The sequence below is a fragment of the Tachysurus fulvidraco genome, chromosome 12 (assembly GCF_022655615.1).
Source record: "Tachysurus fulvidraco isolate hzauxx_2018 chromosome 12, HZAU_PFXX_2.0, whole genome shotgun sequence".
NCBI lineage: Eukaryota > Metazoa > Chordata > Actinopteri > Siluriformes > Bagridae > Tachysurus > Tachysurus fulvidraco.
In genome coordinates this window covers 3,205,144-3,217,182 of record NC_062529.1, presented here as the reverse complement: position 1 = coordinate 3,217,182, position 12,039 = coordinate 3,205,144, and the positions used below count along the sequence as shown (strand labels likewise).

At 38.7% G+C, this 12,039-nt stretch overlaps 2 protein-coding genes across 3 annotated transcripts; one reads left to right on the top strand and one right to left on the bottom strand.

The window, feature by feature from the left end:
• The first annotated feature begins 1,040 nt into the window (after positions 1 to 1,040).
• gnpnat1 (glucosamine-phosphate N-acetyltransferase 1) lies at positions 1,041 to 5,559 on the top strand. 2 transcript variants are annotated; one of them, XM_027159603.2, is made up of 6 exons: positions 1,041 to 1,196; positions 3,148 to 3,311; positions 3,402 to 3,464; positions 3,643 to 3,770; positions 3,946 to 4,007; positions 4,600 to 5,559. In XM_027159603.2, exons 1-6 carry the CDS (start codon positions 1,189 to 1,191, stop codon positions 4,745 to 4,747), a joined length of 573 nt encoding a protein of 190 aa, XP_027015404.1. In that variant the 5' UTR covers positions 1,041 to 1,188; the 3' UTR covers positions 4,748 to 5,559. The 2 variants fall into 2 exon arrangements, with proteins under 2 accessions (XP_027015404.1, XP_027015405.1); XM_027159604.2 differs by having other exon boundaries at positions 1,059 to 1,255.
• Positions 5,560 to 7,601: 2,042 nt separating this feature from the next.
• On the bottom strand, positions 7,602 to 11,768 carry styx (serine/threonine/tyrosine interacting protein). Its single transcript, XM_027159649.2, has 11 exons — positions 11,433 to 11,768; positions 11,036 to 11,068; positions 10,896 to 10,949; positions 10,310 to 10,407; positions 9,360 to 9,420; positions 9,204 to 9,240; positions 9,028 to 9,067; positions 8,792 to 8,842; positions 8,609 to 8,681; positions 8,324 to 8,417; positions 7,602 to 8,144 (listed from the first exon to the last, which is right to left on the bottom strand). The coding sequence occupies exons 1-11, from the start codon at positions 11,490 to 11,492 to the stop codon at positions 8,071 to 8,073; spliced, it is 675 nt and encodes a 224-aa protein (XP_027015450.1). The 5' UTR covers positions 11,493 to 11,768; the 3' UTR covers positions 7,602 to 8,070.
• Positions 11,769 to 12,039: the final 271 nt, after the last annotated feature.

The window sequence follows — 12,039 nt, the reverse complement described above, 5'->3', positions numbered from 1 at the left end:
CCCTGGCCAAGATCAAGCCATTGGGAAGAGTGATTTCCCAATGGGAATGTGGTAGCTCAGTGGTTAAGGTGTTGGGCTACTGATCAGAAGGTCACGGGTTCGAACCCCAGGTTCACAAGCTGCCACTGCTGGGCCCCTGAGCAAGGCCCTTAACCCTCAGTTGCTCAGTTGTAAGTCACTCTGGATAAGGGTGTCTGCTAAATGCTGTAAATGTAATATATGATTTCTGATTTGATCACAGCAGAGCCTGATTATTTTTTGGGAGCAGTGGCAGCTCAAGTGGTTAAGGCACTGGGGTGTTGAGCAGGATGTTGAGTTCATGCCTCAGCACTCCTAACTCCCACTGTTGGGCCCTTTGAGCAAGGTCTGTCTGCTCTAGGGGCACAACATCATGGTTGACCCTGTGCTGGATATGTGAAGAAAGAATTCACTGTGTTGTAATGTATATGTATAATAATCACACAATGATTGGTGGAAAAAGAGTAACTCAGAAGAATGTCAACCCAGCTGGGTGACACCATCATTCTTTGAAGAATCGTCTAGAAATACTCAAGACATGTAAACTCAAGACATGAGGCTGAAATTTGGTTGAAACTGGGAACAAAATTGCATAAATATGGCTTGGAAAATTTTTTTTATTCTATTTGTAATACTAACACCTAGATGTATGAATCATCTCACGAAGTTGAATTAATCGGTCTGGGTCAAATGTAACTGGTCTGGGATTTTTTTTAGAACCTTTTGTTTTTTATATTTATACATTATTATCTCTTATGACTATGCACCAACACACCAAGACAAAGTCTTGTACATGAAGACCCTACAGGATCTGGGAATAAACCTGAGTCAGATTCAGGTATATTACCAGGTACTATAGGTTCCAAATGCAACTCCTTTTAGTGTTGGTTTATTCCCTTAGCCTGCGTTCTACAATTAAAAATGAGTATTCACACAAGCACACTCATTTTTTTCATTGTAGAACTGTTTATACTGTTGACTTCCAGGTCTCGCCAGTCGCCACCTCGCGCTTGTGCGCCACGTCATTGCCCATCGCCCATAGTGACGGAAGCGGAAGTGCGCTCCTCTAACTCACTCACTCACTCAGTCAGTCAGTCAGTCAGTGCATCTGTAAACACTTTACTTTTACAACATTTGGGTTATAAACCGAACCTCGCTTCTGGTCGACGTATGTTCGAGTAAGTAACCGTCTGAATGTCATTGTTACGTTTGTGAAATGAACGGAGAACAGACACAGGTGGCTACTTTATTAATGTTAGCTAGTAGTGTTATCTACTTTATTCATGTTAGCTATTTTATTAATGTTAGCTATTTTATTAATGTTAGCTAGTAATGTTAGCTACTTTATTAATGTTAGCTACTTTATTAATGTTAGCTAGTAGTGTTAGCTATTTTATTAATGTTATCTAGTAGTGTTAGTTACTTTATTAATGTTAGCTAGTAGTGTTAGCTATTTTATTAATGTTAGCTAGTAATGTTAGCTACTTTATTAATGTTATCTAGTAGTGTTAGCTACTTTATTAATGTTAGCTAGTAGTGTTAGCTACTTTATTAATGTTAGCTAGTAGTGTTAGCTACTTTGTTAATGTTAGCTACTTTATTAATGTTGTACATGACAGAAAGCTGAGGTAGTTTGTCTTAATAAAAGAAAAAAATGCCTATTTGGTTACTAATAACTTATTTCTACGGTTTATAGGGTTGTATGATAAAGCTAGGGTTCGGTTAGATTGATTACTAAGATCCTTTTGTAGGCTTTTATATGGAACCTCTGTTTCCCTCCATTAGTACAAAGATTTAGGATGTGAGCTAGAATGTCTGTTTGATAGATAGATAGATAGATAGATAGATAGATAGATAGATAGATAGATTGGTTGACTCTTTTTTTGTTTTTTTGAGTTGAGTTTAAGTGAGTGAGTGACAGAGGATGGATGGAAAGAAGAATGGATAAGCTGGTTAACAATTCTAGCTTTTTGAGAAGCTTCTGAAACCTTTTATAAAAAAGAAAAGTTTTTAATGTCTTTTAAAAAAAACTATCCTGGAAATCCAGGACATGATGCAGGAACAAACACACACACATGCGCGTGCCATTCCATGGCACCACGCACACACCTAGTTATACTAAAATAAACTGGTATTGCGGAAATCTGACCCTTCACGTCTGTCTACATTACATTACACACCCTGTAACTGGTTGACATGGGGATGTGTAAATTATTTGAGTTAAAATAAAATTAAGAGTTCTAAACAGAACACTCATGATTTCATTTTCTTTGTGTACACAGTGTTAAATGTGTGCCGTCTGTACAGAGCTGGATCCTCATGCGGTGTGTGAGTTATTTGACCAGGAACTGTTTGAGGATCATAGTACACTGAACAGAGTGGTCTGTGTGCCAGAACACACTGCCTGACTCATGTAAAGTTTGTGGGTGTGTAAGGAATAAGTTAATCACTGTTTCCCTGCTGAGTCTTCAGGGATTTCTAGAGAAGGCATGTTTGCCTCACACCATGTTCTCCCCATGGTTTGGGGTTTTCTTTCCCATTCCACAGACATGTGTTTTAGGTTGTTTCTAGTGTGTCTCTAGTGTAGATTGTTCCCTGTGATTAGTGAGCATCCTGTCTCGGATCTTCCCCACATTGTGCCCTGTCATAGGTTCCCTGAGACCCTGTGTAGGATAAGCAATACAAAAAATGGATGGATGTTTCCATATTTCTATCCAGTCTCTGGATTGTAGCTCCACCAAATTGGACAGAGATTGAGTTTTATGATGTCAAAGATCCTTCGACAGTTAATGAAGGATCAGTTAAAGCAGCTTTGGATTTGATCATTTCTCAAAAGGTCTGAGACATTACATTGCTCAAAACATCTTTTATTTTGTGTGTATTTTTGAAAAGCTCACTGCACAGTGTTGTAGCTTTTAATCTTGTTGACGTGAAAACATTAGATGTGCTGCATTAGCGTCGATTATTTTTAACCTAGTCATTAGGTTTCTGGACAACGAATGCAGACGAATTTATAATTTGTCCACTTTGGTGACTGTAGTTGATTTATTGCTGTTGTATCTCAGGTTTTAAATTGGTGAGAAGCCTCACCACCTCCTTACTAATTTCTCATACTGTACTTCCACTCAGGGCCTGTGAGATGTTGCTCGATGAGACGCCACTCTTTGACCCTTCTGTCCTCCAGGAGTTGGACTGGAACAGCAGCAAGGTGTCCTTCTCTCCTCCCATCTCACCCTTACAGCCTGGAGACGGACTTGTTCTTCGTCCTCTCCGCCCTGCTGACTTAGACAGAGGTATGTGCTCTCTTGTCCATCTTTCAGTCTACCCTCGGTCTATAGTCCTGCGTGTTTAAAGCATGTGTGTGTTTGTGTGTTTCCTTGCAGGGCTGTATAAGGTCCTGTCACAGCTCACACATGCAGGAGACGTCACAAAAGAGCAGTTCAGAGGTACTGATGCTTGTTTAGTAGCTAGCTTGGTACTTTCTTTCTATACGGATTGGTCTGAATGTTAGATTTGTAAACTGATTTGATGGCAGTTATTAAAAAAAAAGTCAGAGCATAGAATAGCAGTGCATTGTGGGTAACACTCACTGAGTGATTCTTGTTGAATGTTTTGCCGACACAGCGAATTTTGAACATATGAAGAAAACAGGTGACTATTATGTCATCGTGGTCGAGGACACAAACCTAGGACAGATTGTTGCCACGGCGACGCTCATCGTCGAGCACAAATTCATCCATGCGTGTGCAAAGGTACAGCACACTTTACCATTTCTACCACGTGTGGGAGGGGATATAAGTGAAAATTGTTTACATTCCTACTCCAGTCACAGGAACCAATGCAGTGATTAACTACATATTAAAACATATCTTGCATTGAAAGTCTAATCTCTAAAGTGCATTTTATGATCTGTTGTTTTCTCCTTAGCGAGGGCGTGTCGAGGAAGTGGTGGTCAGCGATGTCTGCCGAGGGAAACAGTTGGGAAAACTGTGAGTTTAAAACAAAAATTTTGTTATTTTATTAACTCTTAGCAATACTAACTAACTGCAGTTAGAATCACAGAGGCCACACCTCTACTAGTGCATATCTTCATTCAGACAGGCTTTGGAAAGAGGCCACGCCTCCTCCACTGAGACTGACATACACTGAGGTCACGCCTCCTCCACTAGTGCATACCTCCTACATTGAGTCTGACTTTCAGAGGCCACACCTCCTTCATTGAGACTGACATTGAGGCCACACCTCCTTCATTGAGTCTGACATTGAGGCCACACCTCCTTCATTGAGTCTGACTTTCAGAGGCCACACCTCCTTCATTGAGACTGACATTGAGGCCACACCTCCTTCATTGTGTCTGACTTTCAGAGACCACACCTCGTTTACTGAGATTGACTTTCCGAGGCCACGCCTCCTTCACTGAGACTGACTTTCAGAGGCCACACCTACTTTATTGTGACAGGCACAAAAACCACACAGACTCTTTACTGGACCGGTTCACACAACACAAACTAAGCATTTGCGTTTCTATTTTAGACAAAATAATTGTTTAAAAGCACCTAATCCATGCAATGATTCATGCAGACTCGTCGCAACGTTGACTCTGCTCAGCAAAAAACTGCAGTGCTACAAGATCACGCTGGAGTGCTCAAAGAAAAACGTGGAATTCTACCAGAAGTTGGGTTACACGGCCTCAGAGGAGACCTACATGCAGTGCCGCTTCTTCGATTGAGTTCGATTGAGGGCCGTGACGGAGCGTGCAGCTCACAGTGACCGGCTGCTCCGGCACCATTTTCCTCAAGAACGCGCAGAGACTTGCCAGTAGTCTGGGACAAAAAAATATAAATAAAAAATATATAAAAATCAAACACTACAGCATGATGAAGGATTTGGAGAGTAGAAAATGAAGTAATGGTCGCTTTTACTCTCAGGTGTTCTCTTCACTTGTTAGTCCATTTATGCTGGAAGCTATCTTAAAGAAGGTACTTGAATATTTACTTTAAAAAAAAAACAAACAAAAAAAAACAGAGGTATACTTTTCTATTCTATACAATAATTTATATTTTATGTATAATAAAAAGTACCAAAATATTCTGTCGGGGAATGAAGAGTCAAAGCTGGGTTACAAATTTTCAGTATAGTTTCCTTTCGCTCTTAATCTTTAGTTTTTTATTATTACAGTGATCATTTTCTTTGGGATCATGATCACACTGCTCTTGTACGCGCTGAACGTATATGTTGTCATGTACTGAGCATCGATACGTCTAGGAATTTTCTTTTATTATTTATTAGCAGAATGTATACCAGAGAAAGCTGCAAAGAAACCAATCAGATAGCGCTACACTACTTATATTTTTTATATAAAGTGTACAAGAATAATGTACAAGCGCTTAAAGGGAAAAAGGGTAATGTTGTTTTTTTTTTTTTAATCCAATTAAATGGATTTTTTTCTGTTTACATGCATTCTTTCCTCTTCTCACCACTGTACAGGAAATTACAGAATTTTAATCGCATTTAAAATAAAAATTCTCAAATTCAGACCAATCAGATGGGAGAATCCACTTTCTTTCGTGTTATTAAATGTTCGGGGCAATTAATATAAAGTCAAAGGAAAAGCAATGTTATATAAAATATTTTGAAAGCAATGGTTCTCACTGTATTTTTTATTTATTTTTTTTACACAAGAAACATGCTGTTGTAACACATACTGCTTGTTGGTCTAGCCAATGGGGAGATAAGGATCCTTTTACTCGGCATGTTACTGCAATTTTTATTTAATAACTGTTCAGGGAAAATAGAAAGTGAAGTGACATATCGCTAAGTTCGGTGACCCATACTCAGAATTTGTTCTCTGTGTTTAACCCATCCAAAGTACACACACAGCTGTGAACACACACCCGGAGCAGCGGGCCTAACCCTAACCCTTATGACCATATTTAACATCCCAGTTAATGAGACAGTGAAATATCTAGGCATTTTATTTTAAAAAAGATTTGTAGATTGAAAATAAGCTACACAAAGCCAATGGAATCTGCTGGTTTGGGAGGAATCTTCAATCTAACGTGGAATATATAACTAGACCGGTCTGTCCTCTTGCTTTGTGACCACATCCTATATTATAAAAACGAATACGTTTATTTGGAGGCACAGAACTCGTTATATTAAAAATGTTTTATGAAAATGTTATGAAACGATAAGAAGGTGGTGGTGAGATAGTAATTGAATTTGAGAGTATGAATATTTTGTTAAAATTTAAGTGGCTTCAAATGTCTTTAGGTCACACCGAGCTCTCGGTATTCGCTTTCTTCTCAGATGTGATTGTGATTTACTCAAACTTCTAGTGAACCATTCCAACAAGTCTTACGATGGTGGAAACTGGCACGCACACAATTTTACACCCCCCACAACACACCTATCTGAAAAAAACAAATATATTTACCATAGACACAAATCCCTGTTTTATGAGGATCGGGTAAACAAATATCTGGTTAGTGCAGGATCTAATGAAAGAATGCTAATATATTAGCTGACATTTGATAAAAAACAACAACACCACACTGTTAAAAATATCGAAACGGACAAATTAGACAAATTTCTACATTTTAAATTTAATTTTGAAAACATTTCTCTGGGAAAACATTATATATATATTTTCTCTTTGGAAAGAATTGCATGACTGGCTGGATGAGAAGCGTGAGTTAGCTGATAATATATTATCAAAATATTTTTTACATAAATGAGATCTTCATCTACTATAGATTGATTTAGAACTTGTATGATTTTGTATTTTGAATTGTGATCTGAAATTTTTTGTATTAATCTTGAATTTTTGTCCGATATTAATCTTTGTATAATAAACTTTTTGTACTATATTTATATATATATATGTTCTGTAAAACTGCTTTGAGACATGTCCTTCAAAATGCTTTGAAATTGTTTAATTGGTTTGTATTGTATTATGATGTCGCTTTGTAGAAGCCAACATTCTGTTTTCCTATTTAAGCTTAGACAAAAATTTATCAAGAGTAACTCCTCCTAGGGCTTTCAAGCCACATGCACCAAATTCAGATATGTTGTAGATCCTGGTCTGAAGTGATCCGAGTACCGGTACTTCCGGTACCGGGTCTCAACATGGCCTTTTTTCCCCATAGACTCCCATTATAAATTTTGGAGGTTTATAACTCGGCAAGCTTTCAAACTATCTACACCAAACTCAGCCAGCTCCTTTAGGGTGATACTCTGAACAAAGTTTTAAATTGGTGCACCAACTCTTTCGGTTGTGCCGCAGCATGGACATGCGACATTAAAACTCTCAGCCTTATGTGGGGAACTTCCTCAAGAGTATTCGGGTGACGTCACATGCTCGTCTCCACTTACCTCCAAATGTTTTGGCACCCTAGCTTTCTGTCTACTTGCTTCCAAAAGTAACACTGACCCTTTCTTTCTGAATTTTACACACAAATGCACACTTTTTGAAGATTATTTTTTTTAATGCTGGTTGTTATTACTAGGGGGTTCGCTATTAGGAATGTTTACTTGTGATAAAATCACTGTGTGTGTGTGAAGCATGAAGACGAATGCTCCTGAACGATTCGGCCATCTTTTTTTCTTTATTGAGTAGGTTGTTAATTCTCTCGCAAAAAAAAGCATTGATTTTTTTTTCCATCTTAAAGTCTTTCCCCACTGATGCACCGTTCTCAGCCTAACTTTCACGTTCTCTTGAGCAAATGCAATCGTCTAGCGAAAATAAGAGTAGTTTCAAGTATCAAAAAGAGCATTATTGCAATACTGTCCCACTGCAAATGCAAAAATGTGTTAAATATTATAAAACTGCAAAAAACATCAGTGCATACGGCTCCAAAAAAAAAAAAAAAAAAATCCCCCAACAGATATTAAATGTTCCTCGTTTCTAGGAGCAGCCCCTTCCTCCCACCCTCTTCAAAAAAAAGAAAAAAAAAAGAAAAGAAAAGAAAAAAAAATCCACAATATTTACAGTTTTAAATCCCATAAAAATGTAAAACAAAAAATTTTTTTTCCTAAGCTTTAAAGTACGATCTATCCGTTCTGCGCTGCCTGAACCTGCATACTCCCAAATTCATCATCGTCTTCTAGTGTTCGTTTCCGACTCCCTGTGAAAACAAACCGGATTTCTGTTAACAGACGGTTATCTCTAAGGGAAAATAATCCTGTGACATGCTATACAAAGGACTTGATGATATAATGTTTGAATAAATCTCATCTCTAACTACAAAATGTATCTCACTTATTCGATAACACAAATATCCGAACCAAAGCGTCAGAACCAGACCTGTCGTTCCTGCTTGAATGGAGAAAGATCGACCCAGCTGGATGGGTGACATCATCTTGATGGTTAGTCTGGCGAGATAGATCGCTTCGTATTCCTACAGATACAAGATACACACCGACAGAACCTTCTTATTACAACTACAGTTCTCTTCATTGCTACCAGTGCCACTATAACCAAAAGTTAATCCAAACGATCCCTTATTCTCTTTTTGTCATTTATTTAAAAAATAAATAGTGAGCCACATTAATGGACTGCATTATTCAGTGGATAAGGCACTCTTCATACCTGTAACTGATGCACAAAGCCTACGTTAGGGTTGATGCAGAATCTCCGCTCCTGGACGTGACTGAAAGCATCTCTGTGAAGAAACACCAGGGATCGTAAAATAATTAAAATAAATAGATAAAAATAAATAAATAGCACAAAATACAAACACAGTTTTAAAATAGTACGTTTTTGCATCATTACCTGTACTTGACGCCAAACGTTTCCATAAGGTACGCGATAACTAAGGCAGCGCTGAAGGAAAGAAATCCAATCCATTTATTTACATTGCATTTATATGTAGAAATAAACAAGGGGGGAAAAAAACCCCCAAACATTAACAACTGTCTATATGATTAGGTTACAAGGCGATTAATAATCGAAGGCTATCAACTAAATTATATTTAAATTTATCGAAAGTGACAGCCCTAAAATCGTACCTTCTGGAAATCCCTGCATTTCCGTGAACAAGAATCTTTCCTGTGGGGGAAAAAAAACACCAGCAGCTATTTAACACAAGAGTGAGATGATGCAGTAAGCCACTAAACTGTTGTTAGAATCAATCCCATAGATAAAACACATAACTGAATCAGTATCACTATGAATCTTCAGTTACCTCCAGTCTCTAAACAGCCATCGATAAATTCTTTAGTCTGAGAGAGAGAGAGAGAGAGAGAGAGAGAGAGAGAGAGAGAGGGGAGATGGATATGAAGAATACACAATCATAATACACAAAGAGGATATTCCACATGTAATCGGATCAACAACATACCGTTTGGAAATATTTAATGATGTTCTCCACGGGGTTATCCGCAATATCTAAAACAAGGTATCTGCGAACAGTAAGAGCAAATGTAGAGATAAAAAGTAAGAGTGGAAATGGATTACTGAAACTAGCATGAATCACACAACAAGCACAATGTTATCAAGAGTAACATGGAGAGAGGCCACACCTCCTACAGAGGAACTGGTCAGGTCTCCTGTATGAGAGATACTGCTATCAAAACTAACAGGATCAGATGCCACGCCTCGTTTACTTAAAGTGGCGAACATGAAGGATATTCCTCTTTTAGGCCAAGAAGCCGCTTCTTAAAAAAGAGGTCACGCCTTCATTAATAGAGACTTGTACAGATGCAACACCACCTTCATTAAGAGTGAGAGAGATGCCACACCTTCATTAAGAGTGACAGATACATAAGCCACACCTCCTTCATTCAGTGACAGATATAGAGGCCACGCCTCCTTCATTAAGAGTGACAGAGGCCACACCTTCATTAAGAGTGACAGATACATAGGCCACACCTCCTTTATTAAGAGTGACCGATACACAGGCCACGGCTCCTTCATTCAGTGACAGATACAAAGATGCCACACCTCCTTCATTAAGAGTGACAGAGGCCACACCTCCTTTATTAAGAGTGACAGATAAAGATGCCAAACCTTCATTAAGAGTGACAAATATATAGGCCACACCTCCTTCATTCAGAGTGACAGATACAGAGGCCACGCCTCCTTCATTAAGAGTGACAGATACATGGGCCACACCTCTTTCATTAGGAGTGACAGCATTAAGAGTGACAAATACATGGGCCACGCCTCCTTCACTGGGACTGAAACTTATTTGTACGCATCTTATCCACTTTGTTTTATGATACAGCAGCATTTGAACCTACTATATATAAACATACACATAAAGCAAGAACGTTAAAGTAAATGACATACCTAAACCGGAGGGGAAAGTTAGGTTTGATGAAGTTGGCCTCGATGTCTTGTCGAACACACACTATGTGAGTTATGCCCTGCTTCTCCAGCATAGCCAGCTATTATTAAAAAAAAATAAAAATTAAGAACTATGTGACGATTAAGGAAATGCATACACACAGAAGCCAACTGAAATGGATATTTCCACAAAGCAGCAGCTGGGTCTTTTAGACGGCCTAATTCTATAAATCCTACTTTTGCTAGTATTTCATTCGGTGTTGTGAGTTCAATTGGGAATAACACCATCCGTGTCATGCTTTTACAGAAACGTAAACAACGATTCAGACGACGTGCTGAAGCAAACTTTCCCATAACATGCCATGAAGTGAATTTATTCTACAAAAGAATGCAATTACTATTGTCACAAATGACAAATTGCGCTTTTATCCATTTCTAGTTACCCGATCGTCCCCGTCATCACATACACTGTTGCACCATCGAGTGCATTGACGTAAACCTGTGATTTGAATATTCAAGCTGGAACTTCTGTCACTAACATTAAAATAACCCGCACCCTCCAACAGTTTCACAGTTCGGTTCATGTTACCTTGCTCTTCATCGCAGCAGAATAGGGCCCTAAGAAGAGTCCGGGGAGGATTTCCTAGAAAACATTGCATTGGGTTGTTTTAGAGACACAGTCAATATTTGTTTACTGTAAAACCAATAATATAAGATCATTTTCATCACCTGCATCTCTCTTCGCATGGGATATGACCAGTCCTGTAGGAAAACAAACAAAAACAACAAAGTCATACAGGAAATCTTTGCCAGGTTAAACAAACTGTAATGCTGCTTCTGAGACATTGGCGCCGCGTCCCAATCCACTCAGTATTAACTACATACGGGCACTTCATCGAGTGTCCTTACATATCCAACAGGCAGTGGTTTGGGATGCGGCCATCTTCTTATCAGGTTAATAAACGTGACTAAACAGACGTGTAGCGAACAAACCAGGCACTTTATCACATTCCAGGAAATTCCGACTTGTAATTAAGACCTTGTTGTCTTGTCATACAAGGAAATAAACACACTTATGTGTTTTATTCCTGTCAGAAACTACCATTAGCTCACAAAGCTAACATACCAGTTGGTCCTCCTTGCATACAGGAAGGGACGGAAACTGTATTTTATTTCCGTCGTCCATGCTGCAGCTTTATGAGGAGCGTCCGGAAGCCAGACCTCGACTATAAGATGTTTAAAAACGCGCTTGACGTTAAACTAGCGTTAGCAGTTACACTGTAGTTTGTCTCGGAGCTCCACACGCGTGGCCGCCATGTTTGCTCCCCGTTTAGAAAACTGGTCACGTGGTACAGCGCTTAGGGAGCGTCTGACGTGTGCTGGTCTTCTTTTGGACGTTGACGAAGAGGCTGAAGCTCAGCAAATTCGTGTCAAGGATCAAGAATGCGTTCACACACTATAACTGCAAGAGACGATCCGAATCCGAAGCTTTGTTTGTTCACAAGGATCTGCTTCTGATTGACTCAAATTATTGGTTCTGTGTATAACTTGTTGTTAATGTACACTTTGTTTCAGTATTTTGTAGTTCTAATAAGATTCGGGTTTTTTTTTTTGGATTAAGTAGTTAAGAATATAAACATCTTCCATGACTGTTATATACACATCATATACTGTATTTTATTATAGATGTTTATTAGAATCAAAAATGCTCTATAAAGAATTTCAGTATATGG

Bases quoted from the DNA above. Each gene is read 5' to 3' on its own strand.
- styx (XM_027159649.2), bottom strand. From the start codon at position 11,492: ATGGACGACGGAAATAAAATACAGTTTCCGTCCCTTCCTGTATGCAAG. The intron at 10,408-10,895 runs GTAACATGAACC...TTTTAATAATAG, and splicing joins CTGCTGCGATGAAGAGCAAG to CTGGCTATGCTGGAGAAGCA. The intron at 8,145-8,323 runs GTCTGGTTCTGA...TTGTTTTCACAG, and splicing joins CATTCAAGCAGGAACGACAG to GGAGTCGGAAACGAACACTA.
- gnpnat1 (XM_027159603.2), top strand. The intron at 3,465-3,642 runs GTACTGATGCTT...TTGCCGACACAG, and splicing joins CACAAAAGAGCAGTTCAGAG to CGAATTTTGAACATATGAAG. The intron at 3,771-3,945 runs GTACAGCACACT...TTTTCTCCTTAG, and splicing joins TCATCCATGCGTGTGCAAAG to CGAGGGCGTGTCGAGGAAGT.